This window comes from Oncorhynchus keta, chromosome 16 (assembly GCF_023373465.1).
Source record: "Oncorhynchus keta strain PuntledgeMale-10-30-2019 chromosome 16, Oket_V2, whole genome shotgun sequence".
In the NCBI taxonomy this organism is placed as follows: Eukaryota; Metazoa; Chordata; class Actinopteri; order Salmoniformes; family Salmonidae; genus Oncorhynchus; species Oncorhynchus keta.
The window spans coordinates 11,546,617-11,562,246 of record NC_068436.1 but is presented as its reverse complement, the minus strand read 5'-3'; the positions used below and the strand labels follow the sequence as shown (position 1 = coordinate 11,562,246).

Sequence of the window (15,630 nt, the reverse complement as noted above, 5' to 3'; positions counted from 1 at the left end):
GGCTAGCTTGCATATCCATGTCAAGATTAAAGTGTTCCAACTCTCCAGTTGAAATAAGCCAAAAACCCACAGTCCATCTATCTTGCCTTCTTTCATTGCCCTTCCGCCCAAACGCTTTTCTGCGTCCAATTCTAGTTTCTCTGCACACAAGACAAAAGACAGGACAAGTAAAAAGGAACTATTTGCTTCCACATAATCTTTCAACAGTCAGTTACATCAGTCCAAACACTGAACTCAGAGTAGCTGTGCGTCTTGCGAAATTGGTGATTTATTTTCCAGTAGAAAAACATAGGAACAATACAAACACAGTTGACGTAGAAAATGACCATGACATACTTCAACACTATAACAAGAACTCGACCTGCTCTTGTTTAAACCCATACGGAGTGAGCACCTTCGAAACATCTTAGTAACCAATCGTTCTTAGACTGTTGTCTCTTTCATGGTAGACTTTGAAACATTCATTCACTTGTCCAATGAGTTTTGGTCAGACGATTAGGAGCATTCTCATACTGGTCTTCATACTGCTGTACGGTAGATTAGATATCCTTGTCCATTTAGATGATTAGGGTTTTCTATAGTAGTAGTATTCATTCATTGACAAGGCATGATTCATGTATTAGTTCATCGTATCCCTTCCTTGGAGGTTTACTACTGGTGACTTACATTCATAGGATATCCTCATCATGTCATAAAATGGGCCAAACCTGGGAAAACTTGTGGCCCCATCATCATGATCCTAGTTAGTACTGCTGGTGAGGTGGTTTGACCAAAGATAAAAGTGATATATAGTATATTTTCAAGTATCTAACATAAATGTGTATGCTGTGGATGGCAGTTCAGAAATGACATGCTATTTTGCGTTAATTCATAATGGAAATTTAAATGACGTTTTCTGTTGTGTAAATATAGCCTGCCATAAGATCATAATTGTAAGATAAGTGTGTACATTAGTTATTTACAATCAGTAACTCCAATTCAATATGATAAACTAGATTAGAAATAAGTTAACAATATACAACTTTAATTTTAAAGAGGCATCGCATGGTACACACATATTGATCACAGTGTATTTTCTTGGAAATATTGAAATGGCAATAAACAAAGAGGTGGCAAACATTTAGTGGCAATAAATTATATCATCAATATCTGACATACGAATAACAAACAAATACAAAATTTATCCCCATCCTTCAGTCTTTTCATTAGATCCTCTCATGATATTTGGGGTTCACATCAATATGTACATAATATGTCCCAAGTGCCACTTTATAATTCCAAAGTAGCCCACAAACTCAGTGTCCTTTCAACCATTTTGCGACCTAGGTCCAGGCTAGGTACTTCTCCACACGATTGCGGCTAGCATAATAGATTCTAATCGTTCTAATCGGTTAGCAGGTCAGCTGCATAATGTGAACTCAAAGTTAATCCTGTCTTCTCCAGTATGTCGGTACGCACCGGCAGACCTCCTCACTGAAGTAAAAACCTGATGCACAGCGCCGATTCCTCCGCACGTCACAAGGTGGTCCGTAGCAACTACAGTAGGGGAAGATAAAGACCATTCATGTTAAAGGGACATTATAAAACAATTCATCATCTCCAGCACCACCCCAACATCAACATCAATTCCCCAACCTATGGGAAAATGTTGTGTTTCTATGTTTTGTAGTACAAAAATAGAAGATGTGTTTCCAATGACATCATCGTCCAATTAGATGACTATTAGATGACTATTAGTGGACAATTAGTAGGCAATGCTCATAGTTGGTTAAAATCACATGATGCACACCGAAGATGTCATTGAAAACACTTATGTCCCTCTATATTTTTTACTACAAAACACAGAAATGCGCCATTTTCAGACATGTTAATGTTGGGGTGGTGCTGGAGAGGATGAATATGAATTTGCATTTTTTTGTTGTCAATTTCCCTTTAAATCGTGTAATATGCAGGAGTTTTAACAATATGTATAAAGACACATTTTTATTACTCAATTCTGGCATACTATTTGTCCTATTGGGTATAACCTCTGACTATATGTCAATGGTATGGCATCGATATAAGGAAGTCCCCCCAGGTGTCTGACAAAAACTCCCTCAGTTGGGGTCGGAATTTTCTTCGGGAAATTCACCTTTTCTAGTAAGTTTGGTATCAAATAAAAACAGGAATAAACGAAAACGGATTCTCTTCTATCGGCCGTGTTCCCAACATTGGATCCCTACTGCAGATGGGTCATAAATCATATTAACGTGGTTTTACAAGGGGTCACCGTAGTGGGTTGTTCCTTCAGGCAGAGGGAACTAGCAGTTAACTGACAGCAGTGAGGCAGTGAAACCTTTTATTTGCCAGTGAAATATGTTGTACTGTAACCAATGAACACCAAGCCCTTAACGAGGGCTCATATTGACTAACTGGGTATAGTTTATCACCCTGGCACTGGTTTAAGACCACAGGAGCAGAACTGGCAGCGTAACCTGAGTGAGATCACTGGTAAATGGGCTGCCCTTAATCCAGTGTTTTTATCGCAGTGTAATGTGCAGGACTGCAAGTTCATTTACAACCCTGGGCGGATTTGTATTCACAGGACTTCTCTCCTTCTAAAAATAAAGCTGTTGTCAGCTTTGAAATGAAAATGATTTATGTCCAATTTGTGTATGAGGGCATCTAGAAAATGAACATGTATGACTACCAGTCATGCGATGTCATGTCACCAACATATATACACTAAATGGCCAAAGGTATGTGGACACTTGCTCGTCAAACATCTCATTCCAAAGTCATGGGCATTAATATGGAGTTGGTTCCCCCTTTGCTGCTATAACAGCCTCCACTCTTCTGGGAAGGCTTTCCACTAGATGTTGGAACATTGCGTGGACTTGCTTCCATTCAGCCACAAGAGCATTAGTGAGGTCGGGCACTGATGTTGGGCCTGGTTAAGCCTGGTTCGCAGTCGTCGTTCCAATTCATCCAAAAGGTCTTCGATGGGGTTGAGGTCATGGCTCTGGGCCACACTGGGGCATTGTCATGCTGAAACAGGAAAGGACCTTCCCAAAACCACAAAGTTGGAGGCACAGAATTGTCAAGAAAGTCATTGTATGCCTAGCCCAAACCATGAAAAACAGCCCCAGACCATTATTCCTTCTTCCACCAAACTTTACATTTGGCATTATCCATTCGGACAGGTAGCCTTTTCCTGGAATCCACCAAACCCAGATTCATCCGTAGGACTGCCAGATGGTAAAGTGTGATTCATCACTCCAGAGAACACGTTTCCACTCCACCATAGGCGGCGAGTCTTACACCACTCCATCCGACGCCTGGCACTGTGCTTGGTGATCTTAGGCTTGTGTGCGGCTGCTCGGCCATTGAAACACATTTCATGAAGCTCCCGACGAACAGTTCTTGTGCTGACATTGCTTCCAGAGGCAGTTTTGAACTCAGTAGTGAGGGTTGCAACCAGGGACAGACGATTTTTACTCGGTACGCGCTTCACCACTTGGCGGTCCTGTTCTGTGAGCTTATGTGGCCTACCACTTTGCTTCTAGATGTTTCCATTGCACAATGACAGCAGTTACAGTTGACCGGGGCAGAAATTTGACGAACTGACTTGTTGGAAAGGTGGCATCCTATGACGGTGCCACGTTGAAAGTCACTGAGCTCTTAAGTACTGGCCATTCTACTGACAATGTTTGTCTATGGAGATTACATGGCTGTGTGTTCAATTTTATACACATGCCAGCAAGGAGTGTGGAAATAGCTGAATCCACAAATTTGAAGGGGCGTCCACATACTTTTGGCCATACTTTTAGTCTATATAGTATAGCAGTTCATATGAGTTTCCCTGTGTGCAAATAGACATGTTTTTGAGTCCTCAATTGTAGTCATCAGTTAACATAATTCATATATTCCAGTGGTTTGCTGACATAATAACTCTTCACGTTCTATTTGAGCCCGTCATTCTAGTTTTGTTGGCGTCAGTGATAGAACACGCCACAGCTCTGGATGTGCGGCCGCATACATTCTCTCCGTTACCCAGAGTCTGGAAGCATGGCTCTGCTACACACCAGCTGGAGAGGTTTAGTCTTACACAGGCCATGTCATTTTAGGGTTTGGCAAACACAGCTGTGGTAAAGCCTTGTGGCTTCGCGGCATGGATCTAACAGGACTTCTGTCCCAAATGGCACCCTGTTCCCTATTTAGTGCACTACTTTTGGCCAAGAGCCCTATGCCCTAGTCTCATCTCCAGCAAAGTACTGGGTTCAACTGGAACTGGAATACCATTAATAAGACAGGAACGCTCCAAACCACACTCTCCTCTAAGTCACTTAGTCTCTTCTTTCCACATTGCTCAACGGAGGAGATGTTCATCCCCCCCTTCAGTCCTTTGTCTTGACTGGCTACCTGAATTACCAATGACTATGCTAATGTATATGGTCTGCTATGGAAATATGCTCTGAAAAGACCAGAAAAGGCTGTCCCGGTAGAAATTTGGAATGTCATCATCATCATCCCTATCCTCCATTCTTTACCTTTCCCCATGTCGTCTTCCTCCTCCTTTTCAACAATCCTTCTCATCCATCCTTCATCCATCATCACCATCATCATCATCATCATCAAGCTGTATTTACCTGCAGGTGGCCTGGTGGAACCTTTTGCCTTTCAGGAAGCACCTGTTGGGTGACTCGTTGCACTCGCAGGCACATTTGGTGCGGTTGAGTGGCTGGTGCTTGGGGCATGTCCTGGCGCAGGAGCACTGGCACGTGTCTTTATTGAAAAGCTGGTGTGGCCTACAGGATGATGGGAGTGTCTTACACACACACTGGCACGTGTTCTTATCCAGGTAGCGGTGGAGTCCGCATGCGCCCGAGGCCCGAAGCTGTCGCCTGCAAACACACTGGCACGTCTCCTCGTCCAACTCCTTATCTGACCCGCAGATATCCGCTTCAAACGAGTCTAGAGAGATACAGAGGAGGAGATTAGATTGGAATTATACTGAACAAAAATATAAACACAACATGCAATCATTTCAAAGATTTTACTGAGTTACTGTTCATAGGAAATTAGTCAACTGAAATAAATTCATTAGGCCCTAATCTATGGATTTCACGTGACTGTTGGTCACAGACCTTTAAAAAAAGGTAGGGGTGTGGATCAGAAAACCAGTCAGTATCTGGTGTGACCACCGTTTGCCTCATGCAGCGCAAACCATCTCCTTCACATAGAGTTGATCAGGCTGTTGATTGTGGCCGGTGGAATGTTGTCGCATTCCTCTCCAATGGCTGTGAGAAGTTGCTGGTAATTTGGCGGGAACTGGAACACGCTGTCGTACACGTCGATCCACAGCATCTCAAGCATGCTCAATGGGTGACATGTCCGGTGAGTAGACACATTTTCAGCTTCCAGGAATTATGTACAGATCAGGCTGAAACATGAGGTGATGGCGGTGGATGAATGGAATGACAATGGGCCTCAGGATCTCATCACGGTATCTCTGTGCATTCAAATTTCCATTGATAAAATGTAATTGCGTTCGTTGTCCGAAGCTTATGCCTGCCCATACCATAACCCAACAGAGTGCCCCAATGCCATAGGGCACTCTGTTCACAACGTTGACATGAGCAACGACATCATACACGTAGTCTGCGGTTGTGAGGTCGGTTGGATGTACTGCCAAATTCTCTAAAACGACATTGGAGGTGGCTTATTGTAGAGAAATTACACACATTTAGCATTTCCATGTCAGTTCACCATATTCTTATTGAGAGACAGTTGAGGTCAGTTATATTTCCATTCAGTCAATTCAGGAGGCGCTTCCTGAATCGGAATGGAATTGACCCCACCCCAGGAAGAGGCAGGATGTGATCTGATCTGAACACATGTAGGTGTTCTAAAGACAGATGTGTTTTATATCCCTGGTTGCTATCATTTGTGAGTTGTCAGCACTTGTTAACAGATTGTGAAATGTTCTATTTTCGGCTAGTCGTCTGTGTGGAGACGTTGATGTTGTAACCCCCTGGATCGGATGGTATGGAACACTTTTCTCAAGAGCTTACAGATGTAGGATCTTAATTTGATCACCCTCTTGTTGCAGGAAATTTCCTGTACAGCAGGAAATGCAAACTCGTAATGTATTCAAGGTTTTAAAAGCTTCTAAAGTTTGTAATTCCCACTTAAAAATGTCCGACTTGATTTGTCCTAACTAAAAATGTATCAACCTCTATATTTGCTGTTGCTGCAGGATTATTTTCCTGCTGTGAGAAACTGGTCAAATTTAGATCCTGTATCTGTACATAAGAAGAACATACCAGTATTCTGCAGACTTGAAAGCTAGAGATGTTGTTTGACATCACAGCAGCAAACTATTGGAGATAGATTGAATAGAATGAGCATTCCTGCCCTAAATTCCTCACAATATATTTTCCCCCCAGTGGAGCAGATGTTTTCTTTACAACACGGGCGAATAAACGAATGGGATATCGTCCAGAGAGAGAGAGAGAGAGATTTGGCTGCAGTCAGGAACTAAATTCCTGTCGTTTCTGTGTTTATGTGTTTGCTGATGAACAGACCCAGATTGCGATGGCAACGCGTGGAGATGTTTACCACAGCGAGGTTTTCTAACCCCAACACATTAATGGACTGTTTGCTTGCATATGGGGCTGTTGTGGTGCTTCAGAGAAAGAGAAAAATACATTTCCACTTTGAACAAACTATCAATTCATAATTCATGAGCCTTTTAGTGATTGATGCTATTCAATAACACATCCGATAATTGGTCAAGTATCCCTAATGCTTGAATATGCATAATGTTGCACTGTGGTTTATCATGAATCATGAATCAATGTCAGTTCTCAATTATTGAGTTGCATTTAGAGTAAATAATTCATCAAGTTTGGCTTAATCACCACATTTTCAGTGGCATCCAAGTCAACTTTTTTCTTGAAACAGTTTTTCACAGAAGATTGACACTGTGCCCGCTGACGTCGACCGCAATTAAGGATGTGTGTCGACGGTGTCTCTGTGATCGTCAGGGAGGTAGTGGACTGTAGTTAATGGAGCTAGAAAGGTCTCTCACGGAGCTCCAGCTCCTCTGTCTTGGGTAGAGATCATTATAAGCCAATGTTCTGCTTATCTGAAGAGATAAGACAGAGAGACAGGCGGGAGTAAGGATCTAGCTGACATCCAAACTCTGGTTGATTTGCAGAGGGAGTCACCCATAACTACCATTACTTATGTGACTTATGAGATCACCACAAACCTTGAGACGTGGTAGAAAAAAAATTAAACGTTCATTACCTCTTCGCACACACGCTCTCTCTTCTCTTCTCTTTCTTTCTCTCGCTCTACCTTACTCTCACTCTCATTTTCTCTCACCCAATCACTCACTCTCTTCATGCAAGAGGATGTGATCGCAGAGAAATAGGAGAGAGAGCCCTCTATTAGTCATTAGTGACAACCCTGATGCAGTCGAACCAATGAAAAACAAAACCCAGGTCTAGCTACCTCACCTCCCGCACTCTATATGATGGTTAAATCCGGACGGACATTAACCACGGCACAATGACGTATCTGTCTCCCTTAAATCAAAGTCCTAATCCCCTATAGAAGTAATGACCCCAACTGAATATTAAACAGGCACTATAACTGTCCAGCTCTAGGGTTTTGGTGTCTGTTCCTCTGAAGACTTCAGTTGGTGTTTCATACTGACCTGGGGAGCCTCTGATTGCATAGTGGAGGCATTCTATTCCATGGTTGCGTCTCAAATGTGGCCATTTGGGATAAACTGTCCCTGTGAGCGGAGTAGAGCAGAGCACGCACCTCTAAGCTTCTAGATCTACCTCTGATTGGGCCTGTCGAGGTTGGTTAGTGTGAAGAGGAAACACAAATCAGCTCTGCTGCTCTCATATGGCTATTGCTATCAAGTCCTCCCGTTGAATTATTCGTCTGTAATGTGGAAGATATAGGCCTAGCTAAATGTTTCTTTGGGTTCCATCAAATTGTAGAACATGGCAATGGGGTTGAATGATAATCAATGAGAAATTCAATGAATTGTCAGCCAGTAAATGTCATCGTATGACTAGACAATAAACCTACAGATGACCAACACCTTCTTTAATCTGGTAACTGCATGAGAAAGCTATGCTTTGATCATAAAGTCAATATCAGCTGATGAAAAAGGGTGATCCCCATTAAACCAAATCTTGATGGCTCGATGTTCCCAATTTACCCAGACACTTTTTAATATGAGTAAGTAAACTTTGAAGCCAAAGTCTGTTAAGAGAGATTAACTTTCATGCAAAAACAGAGTTGTTTGATTGGCTTCCTGCTTTCAGTGCTTCATAAACATTTTGTGGCTGGGGTAGAGTGGCTCGAGCCATGGGTTTCGTCCCAAAGGGCACCCTATTCCCTACATAGTCCACTATGGGTCCTGGTCAAAAGTATAAAGGGAATAGGGTTGCATTTGGGACGAAGCCATGGAATCCAGAGCTCTGGGATTCTTTTTGAATTCTTCTGTCTCTCATTTGTTCTCTCTACTGCGTAGCCACGTCTACTGAAAAACAACTGCCATGTTGTGTTTTCATAGTGACAGCTCACTGGGTGCTTTCAACATCTGCCTTAGAGAAAAAGTGGACTCGGGTTGTAAATAGTGTATGGGGATCACGGGTACGTTCTCGCGTCACATTGAGTGGAGTGGAATGAGTTGTTCTCTTGTTGGTGAGTTGTTGAAGAGACTCAAGTGCTGGTCTGTGTCTCTGTGAGGAGTTTGGGGGCTGTTGTAGAAAACCAAGAGCACATTGTCCTTCTCTGTGTCCGTTTTTGTTTCTTTATGATACTCTAGCAAATGTCGCTTCACTCTGTCACAGTCTTGTAAGAGGCCATTAAAAGGCAATTAAATCGTGCACAACACATTCTCTTGACTCCACATTTCAATCCACACCACAACTAGGACACCCTCAGAACAGCATAAGCCTATCTTAGTAATATTGAACTCAAAGAGAAACATAATTCACCACATTAAGAGGTAATTCAGTCTAATAAGCAGTAGCTAATTCAGTATGATAAGCGGTAATTCAGTCTAATAAGCAGTAGCTAATTCAGTCTAATAAGCGGTAATTCAGTTTTATACGCAGTTGCTAATTCAGTCTGATAAGCGGTAATTCAGTCTTATACGCAGTTGCTAATTCAGTCTGATAAGAGGTAATTCAGTCTAATAAGCAGTAATTCAGTCTTATACGCAGTAGCTAATTCAGTCTGATAAGCGGTAATTCAGTCTAATAAGCAGTAGCTAATTCAGTCTAATAAGCGGTAATTCAGTTTTATACGCAGTTGCTAATTCAGTCTGATAAGCGGTAATTCAGTCTTATACGCAGTTGCTAATTCAGTCTGATAAGCGGTAATTCAGTCTAATACGCAGTAGCTAATTCAGTCTGATAAGCGGTAATTCAGTCTAATAAGAGGTAATTCAGTCTAATACGCAGTAGCTAATTCAGTCTGATAAGCGGTATGTCAGTCTAATAAGCGGTAATTCAGTCTAATACGCAGTAGCTAATTCAGTCTAATAAGCAGTAGCTAATTCAGTCTAATAAGAGGTAATTCAGTCTAATACGCAGTAGCTAATTCAGTCTGATAAGCGGTAATTCAGTCTAATAAGCAGTAGCTAATTCAGTCTAATAAGAGGTAATTCAGTCTAATACGCAGTAGCTAATTCAGTCTGATAAGCGGTAATTCAGTCTAATAAGCAGTAGCTAATTCAGTCTAATAAGCAGTAGGTAATTCAGTCTAATAAGAGGTAATTCAGTCTACTACGCAGTAGCTAATTCAGTCTGATAAAGGATATTTCAGTCTAATACGCAGTAGCTAATTCAGTCTGATAAACGGTAATTCATTCTAATAAGCAGTAGCTAATTTAGTCTGATAAGCGATATTTCAGTCTAATACGCAGTAGCTAATTCAGTCTGATAAGCGATATTTCAGTCTAATACGCAGTAGCTAATTCAGTCTGATAAACGATATTTCAGTCTAATAAGCAGTAGCTAATTCAGTCTGATAAGCGATATTTCAGTCTAATACGCAGTAGCTAATTCAGTCTGATAAACGGTAATTCAGTCTACTACGCAGTAGCTAATTCAGTCTGATAAGCGATATTTCAGTCTAATACGCAGTAGCTAATTTAGTCTGATAAGCGATATTTCAGTCTACTACGCAGTAGCTAATTCAGTCTGATAAACGGTAATTCAGTCTACTACGCAGTAGCTAATTCAGTCTGATAAGCGATATTTCAGTCTAATAAGCAGTAGCTATTTCAGTCTAATAAGCAGTGGCTAATTCAGTCTGATAAGCAGTAGCTAATTCAGTCTAATAAGCAGTAGGTAATTCAGTCTAATAAGAGGTAATTCAGTCTACTACGCAGTAGCTAATTCAGTCTGATAAGCGGTATGTCAGTCTAATAAGCGGTATTTCAGTCTACTACGCAGTAGCTAATTCAGTCTGATAAGCGATATTTCAGTCTAATACGCAGTAGCTAATTCAGTCTGATAAACGGTAATTCATTCTAATAAGCAGTAGCTAATTTAGTCTGATAAGCGATATTTCAGTCTAATACGCAGTAGCTAATTCAGTCTGATAAGCGATATTTCAGTCTAATACGCAGTAGCTAATTCAGTCTGATAAACGATATTTCAGTCTAATAAGCAGTAGCTAATTCAGTCTGATAAGCGATATTTCAGTCTAATACGCAGTAGCTAATTCAGTCTGATAAACGGTAATTCAGTCTACTACGCAGTAGCTAATTCAGTCTGATAAGCGATATTTCAGTCTAATACGCAGTAGCTAATTTAGTCTGATAAGTGATATTTCAGTCTACTACGCAGTAGCTAATTCAGTCTGATAAACGATATTTCAGTCTAATCAGTAGCTAATTCAGTCTGATAAACGGTATTTCAGTCTACTACGCAGTAGCTAATTCAGTCTGATAAACGGTAATTCAGTCTAAAAAGCAGTAGCTAATTCAGTCTGATAAGCGATATTTCAGTCTAATACGCAGTAGCTAATTCAGTCTGATAAACGGTAATTCAGTCTAAAAAGCAGTAGCTAATTCAGTCTGATAAGCGATATTTCAGTCTAATACGCAGTAGCTAATTCAGTCTGATAAACGGTAATTCAGTCTAAAAAGCAGTAGCTAATTCAGTCTGATAAGCGATATTTCAGTCTACTACGCAGTAGCTAATTCAGTCTGATAAGCGATATTTCAGTCTAATACGCAGTAGCTAATTCAGTCTGATAAACGGTAATTCAGTCTAAAAAGCAGTAGGTAATTCAGTCTGATAAGCGATATTTCAGTCTACTACGCAGTAGCTAATTCAGTCTGATAAGCAGTAGCTATTTCAGTCTAATAAGCAGTGGCTAATTCAGTCTGATAAGCGGTAGCTCATTCAGTCTAATAAGCTGTATTTCAGACTAATAAACTGTAATTCAGTCTAATAAGCAGTAGCTAATTCAGTCTAATAAGCAGCAATTCAGTCTAATAAACGGTAGCTAATTCAGTCTAATAAGCAGCAATTCAGTCTAATAAACGGTAGCTAATTCAGTCTAATAAACGGTAGCTAATTCAGTCTAATAAGCAGCAATTCAGTCTAATAAACGGTAGCTAATTCAGTCTAATAAACGGTAGCTAATTCAGTCTAATAAGCAGCAATTCAGTCTAATAAACGGTAGCTAATTCAGTCTAATATGTGTTAATTTAATCTAATAAATGTTAATTCAGCCTAATAAGCAGTAGCTAATTCAGTCGAAAAAGCGATAATTCAGTCTAATAAGTGGTAATTCAGTCTAATTAGCTGTAATTCAGTCTAATAAGTGGTCATTCAGTCTAATAAGCGGTAATTCAGTTGTGCAACAAGTGCAGTATCAGCATCAGTACGAGGGCCTACTCACCCGAGTGTTGTATCTGGGGCGGGGGAGGGGTGTCACGTTGCACCGCCATACATCTGCACAAGCGGTTGCTCCAGCTGTGGTTCTTTGGGCAGGTTTTATTGGCTACCAGACATCTGTAAGGGGAAAACAGTTATTAGCATTAGAAGAGGAGGAAACCGACAGACAGAGGCTGTTGACCAGAGCCATATGGGCCCTGGTCAAAAGTAGTGCACTATATAGGGAATAGGGTGCCATTTGGGTGCCAGTAGCTGGAGAGGGAATTCCTCACTTCATCGACATTCATTAACCTGGCCCAAACGACACTAAGCTATGTAGCATTTGGTGTTGTTTTGGTTGTTGGATGAAATGTGACAGGGCTGGACTGATAGGGCTATTTTAAGGGTTTTCAGCACATCTATCTTAGAGTGAGAGTGAATAAGCCAATTGGGTCTGATGACATGAAACATTTCTGCCCCCTTAAAGATAAGAGGGATGCTGATTGGCTCTCGGGAAGACATCAATGGACAGCAATGGAAAAAAAGTCAGAAGAATATATTTGGTAGCCTAGTAAACATTGGTAAGACCCTTCACTTTAGATTAGAGCTGTATTCATCTCTTCTTGAGCTTCCTTCCACTCCACATAGTAATACTTTAGAACGTAGCACTTCAATCGCCCTTGGATCTGTCAACGGGGATGATCATTTAGGGGGAGGAAAGTGAAAAAGGATCAAAACCGGAGACACTGTCTGTCGCTCTAACTAAAAGCACACGGTGAGGCTGGCACACATGACTCTCTCTCTCTCTCTCTCTCTCTCTCTCTCTCTCTCTCTCTCTCTCTCTCTCTCTCTCTCTCTCTCTCTCTCTCTCTCTCTCTCTCTCTCTCTCTCTCTCTCTCTCTCTCTCTCTCTCTCTCTCTCTCTCTCTCTCTCTCTCTCTCTCTCTCTCTCTCTCTCTCTCTCTCTCTCTCTCTCTCTCTCTCTCGGCTCTCTCCATTGACAAGACAAATGAGTGGCCAGCGTGTTTTACACGCACATCTGACACTTGCCAGACCAATATGGGTCTATTTAGTTTTTGACATTTCTGATATCATCCACTTCGGAGCCGTTACACATGAGGCTAGACCACTGCTGAGAATCCAGTTGAAATCACATACTGGCAACCGACCCACACAGACTTTATCAGAGCCAGTGTCATGCTGCATCCATCTGCCTCGTTGCTCTGAGACAAACCCGCGGCTCGTGCTACAGTGCAACCGCTGGCCAGTGGAAGCACGGCTGCATTCCGAGCTGAACTTGATTCTGGCTGCTTCAACTGCTGTGAAAGAAAAGGGATAGCTCTCAGCAGGGTGGAGTTGTGGAGTGAAATGTTTGCACTATCGAAAATGCATTTAAAACACGTCAACTCTATACAAGCTTCATATGGAGAAGGGCTGTTGTTATGCGACATCTAACCCACATGAATGCAACAGCAGTAGAATTGCAAGAGCTTGGACACAAAAATAAAATGGCAGTATATCCAGTTAAAATGTATTGAAGTGAATTGGTATTTACACTGAACATACTGAGGATTATTTCTGTCTGTTTTACAGCCCTTTTGTGGGGAAAAACGAATTCTGATTGGCTGCACCCATGGCTGCACTGATTGGCTGCACTGATTGGCTGCACCTATGGCTGCACTGATTGGCTGCACCCATGGCTGCGCCCCTGCCCCGTCATGTGAAATCCATAGATTACGGACTATTTCAATTGATTAATTTACTTATAGGAACTGCACTGAAAAGAGAACCACATTAGCTCCATTCAGCCTCTGAAGAGAGAGCCAACAAATAGTACTTAGCGCCTCTATAGGGGGGGATCGTTGTTGTCATCCTTTCAAGAGGGTTGAGAATATGAATGGAGCAGGTGGGAACGGTAAAGAAAACAAGTGTATGAAACGAATGATTGCGTTTACTTTCCGGTGTGCTACACACCAGTGCTAGAGCTGAGGTTTCCGCTGTAGCTCCTGGAACTCACACTTGAAGCTTCATGTGTTTAGGTGCAAAAAGGCTAACAAACTCTACGACCCTCAGCATGGAACATTCCTAAACAGTTTGATAAAGCTGCGTTCGACGCACACTTGCGTAACTAGCCACCGTGCTGTGAGTGCATGCAGGTCTAAGGCTTCATTCGACATGCAGTACAACTGTGTAAAGTGTTACAGTGCATTCAGCTGGTCAGTGCAGTTGAAAAGGGCAAACCCACTGTTAAAAAATTGGCCCCTGGTTCAGTAAAATATCCTTTTTCTATAACTCTGTCCTGAGGAAATGCCAACCATACACAAGCTGTGCGAGAGGCAAACTAACGGCTTGACAGTGGAACTTTTTTTTTCCATGAAAATGTAGACCATTTGTTTCCTCATGGAAGTGAAAAAGCAGGTCTTACCCTTCTCTGGTAGTGATTTATGACTCTCCCCGTCCATCTCAACCTCCGTCTCCCCCTCAGTCTCTACATCTGTTTCCCCCTCTGTCTCCCCCTCTGCTCTGGCAGTTTGATTTAAATGGTCCAGTCATGGCAACTCAACGAACGACCAGGGCATCACCCCAATATCACCCAAATATCAGACCTGATCTGTAAAATATCACCCCAAAATCAAACCTGATCTCTAATATATCACCCCAATATCAGATCTGATCTCAAATATATTGTTACACCCCAATATCAGACCTGATCTCTTATATATAATATATCACCCCAATATCAGCCCCAGCAGGCAGGGTTGCAGGGGTTCAGCCTCAAGCTGACTGAGTCCACTATAAGGGACAGGAGGACCCAGACCCATGCCCCGCTCCAAGCCGCCAATCCCTGCCCCGAGAAGCACCCCCTCACCTTTGCACCGAGCCCCACTGAGAAAGTGGACAGGTGTAACAGCTAAGGTTACCCCCTCTCTGCGATTGATTGAGCCCCCTTTGTCGGGGGGTGATGGGGTGAGAGGGGTGAGAGAGTGAGACAAGTAGCACGGTCAGGGGTTTATCATACACAAATGTTCAGGTAGGCCTGGGAGTCAGGTAGGGAGGCATGAAGCCTCCTTCACCCTCTCACCTCTTTCCTTCTCTCTGCCTTCATCTCCCCAGGTCTAAGATCATCCTGTCTTTAAATGGAGGTCCTGTCTGATATATGACCCTGGTACAACATTCTGTCAACGGAGGGCGTTGGGGTGAGTAAGGGGGATGGGCAGGCACTTTTATTATGGAAATCCCCGCAATAACAACATTTGTCAGGCCTCTTTGAGGTCAGAACCTCTGAAACTCCAAAAACATATCTGAGACATTCCACAATTGGTGTGCTAATCACAGTAAGCATCCATATGCTTGAAAGCAGGGGCGCTACTTTCGTTTTAGAAGTGGGGGGGACATAATTCATTAAAAAATGTTATCCAGTCAGACAAACACTCCAAACAGCTTACCCGACCGTTCAGCGGCACCCGCATGGCCCTAAAGCACACAGTTGCCTTGTTTTGTATCACATTCCAATGATAAAACTGTGGGGGACAAAAATGCAATTTCAGAACATGCCCCCCCCGTCCCCAGTGAAAGTTGTGCCCCTGCTTGAAAGTGAAGAGTGAGCTTAGTCGACCTGATAACAAATTACAGTTAGTGGTTAGAGCACTTCAGAAAAAATAAACTGTTTTGAATTCACAAAAGCATTCGTTTCAAATGCAACAATGGAAACAGATGTTGGCTAA

General features: G+C 42.2%; 1 protein-coding gene across 1 annotated transcript in view; it reads right to left on the bottom strand.

Annotated features, from left to right (window-relative positions):
* Nucleotides 1–246: 246 nt before the first annotated feature.
* The window catches only part of LOC118395490 (vascular endothelial growth factor C-like), a 52,652-nt gene continuing 37,268 nt past the window's right edge, over nt 247–15,630 (bottom strand). Inside the window, exons 5-7 of the mRNA XM_035789307.2 lie at nt 11,932–12,044; nt 4,629–4,953; nt 247–1,536 (exon numbers count right to left, since the gene is read on the bottom strand). Coding sequence (XP_035645200.1) covers nt 1,425–1,536; nt 4,629–4,953; nt 11,932–12,044 — 550 coding nt within the window. The 3' untranslated portion in view covers nt 247–1,424. The remainder of the gene's footprint in view (nt 1,537–4,628; nt 4,954–11,931; nt 12,045–15,630) is intronic.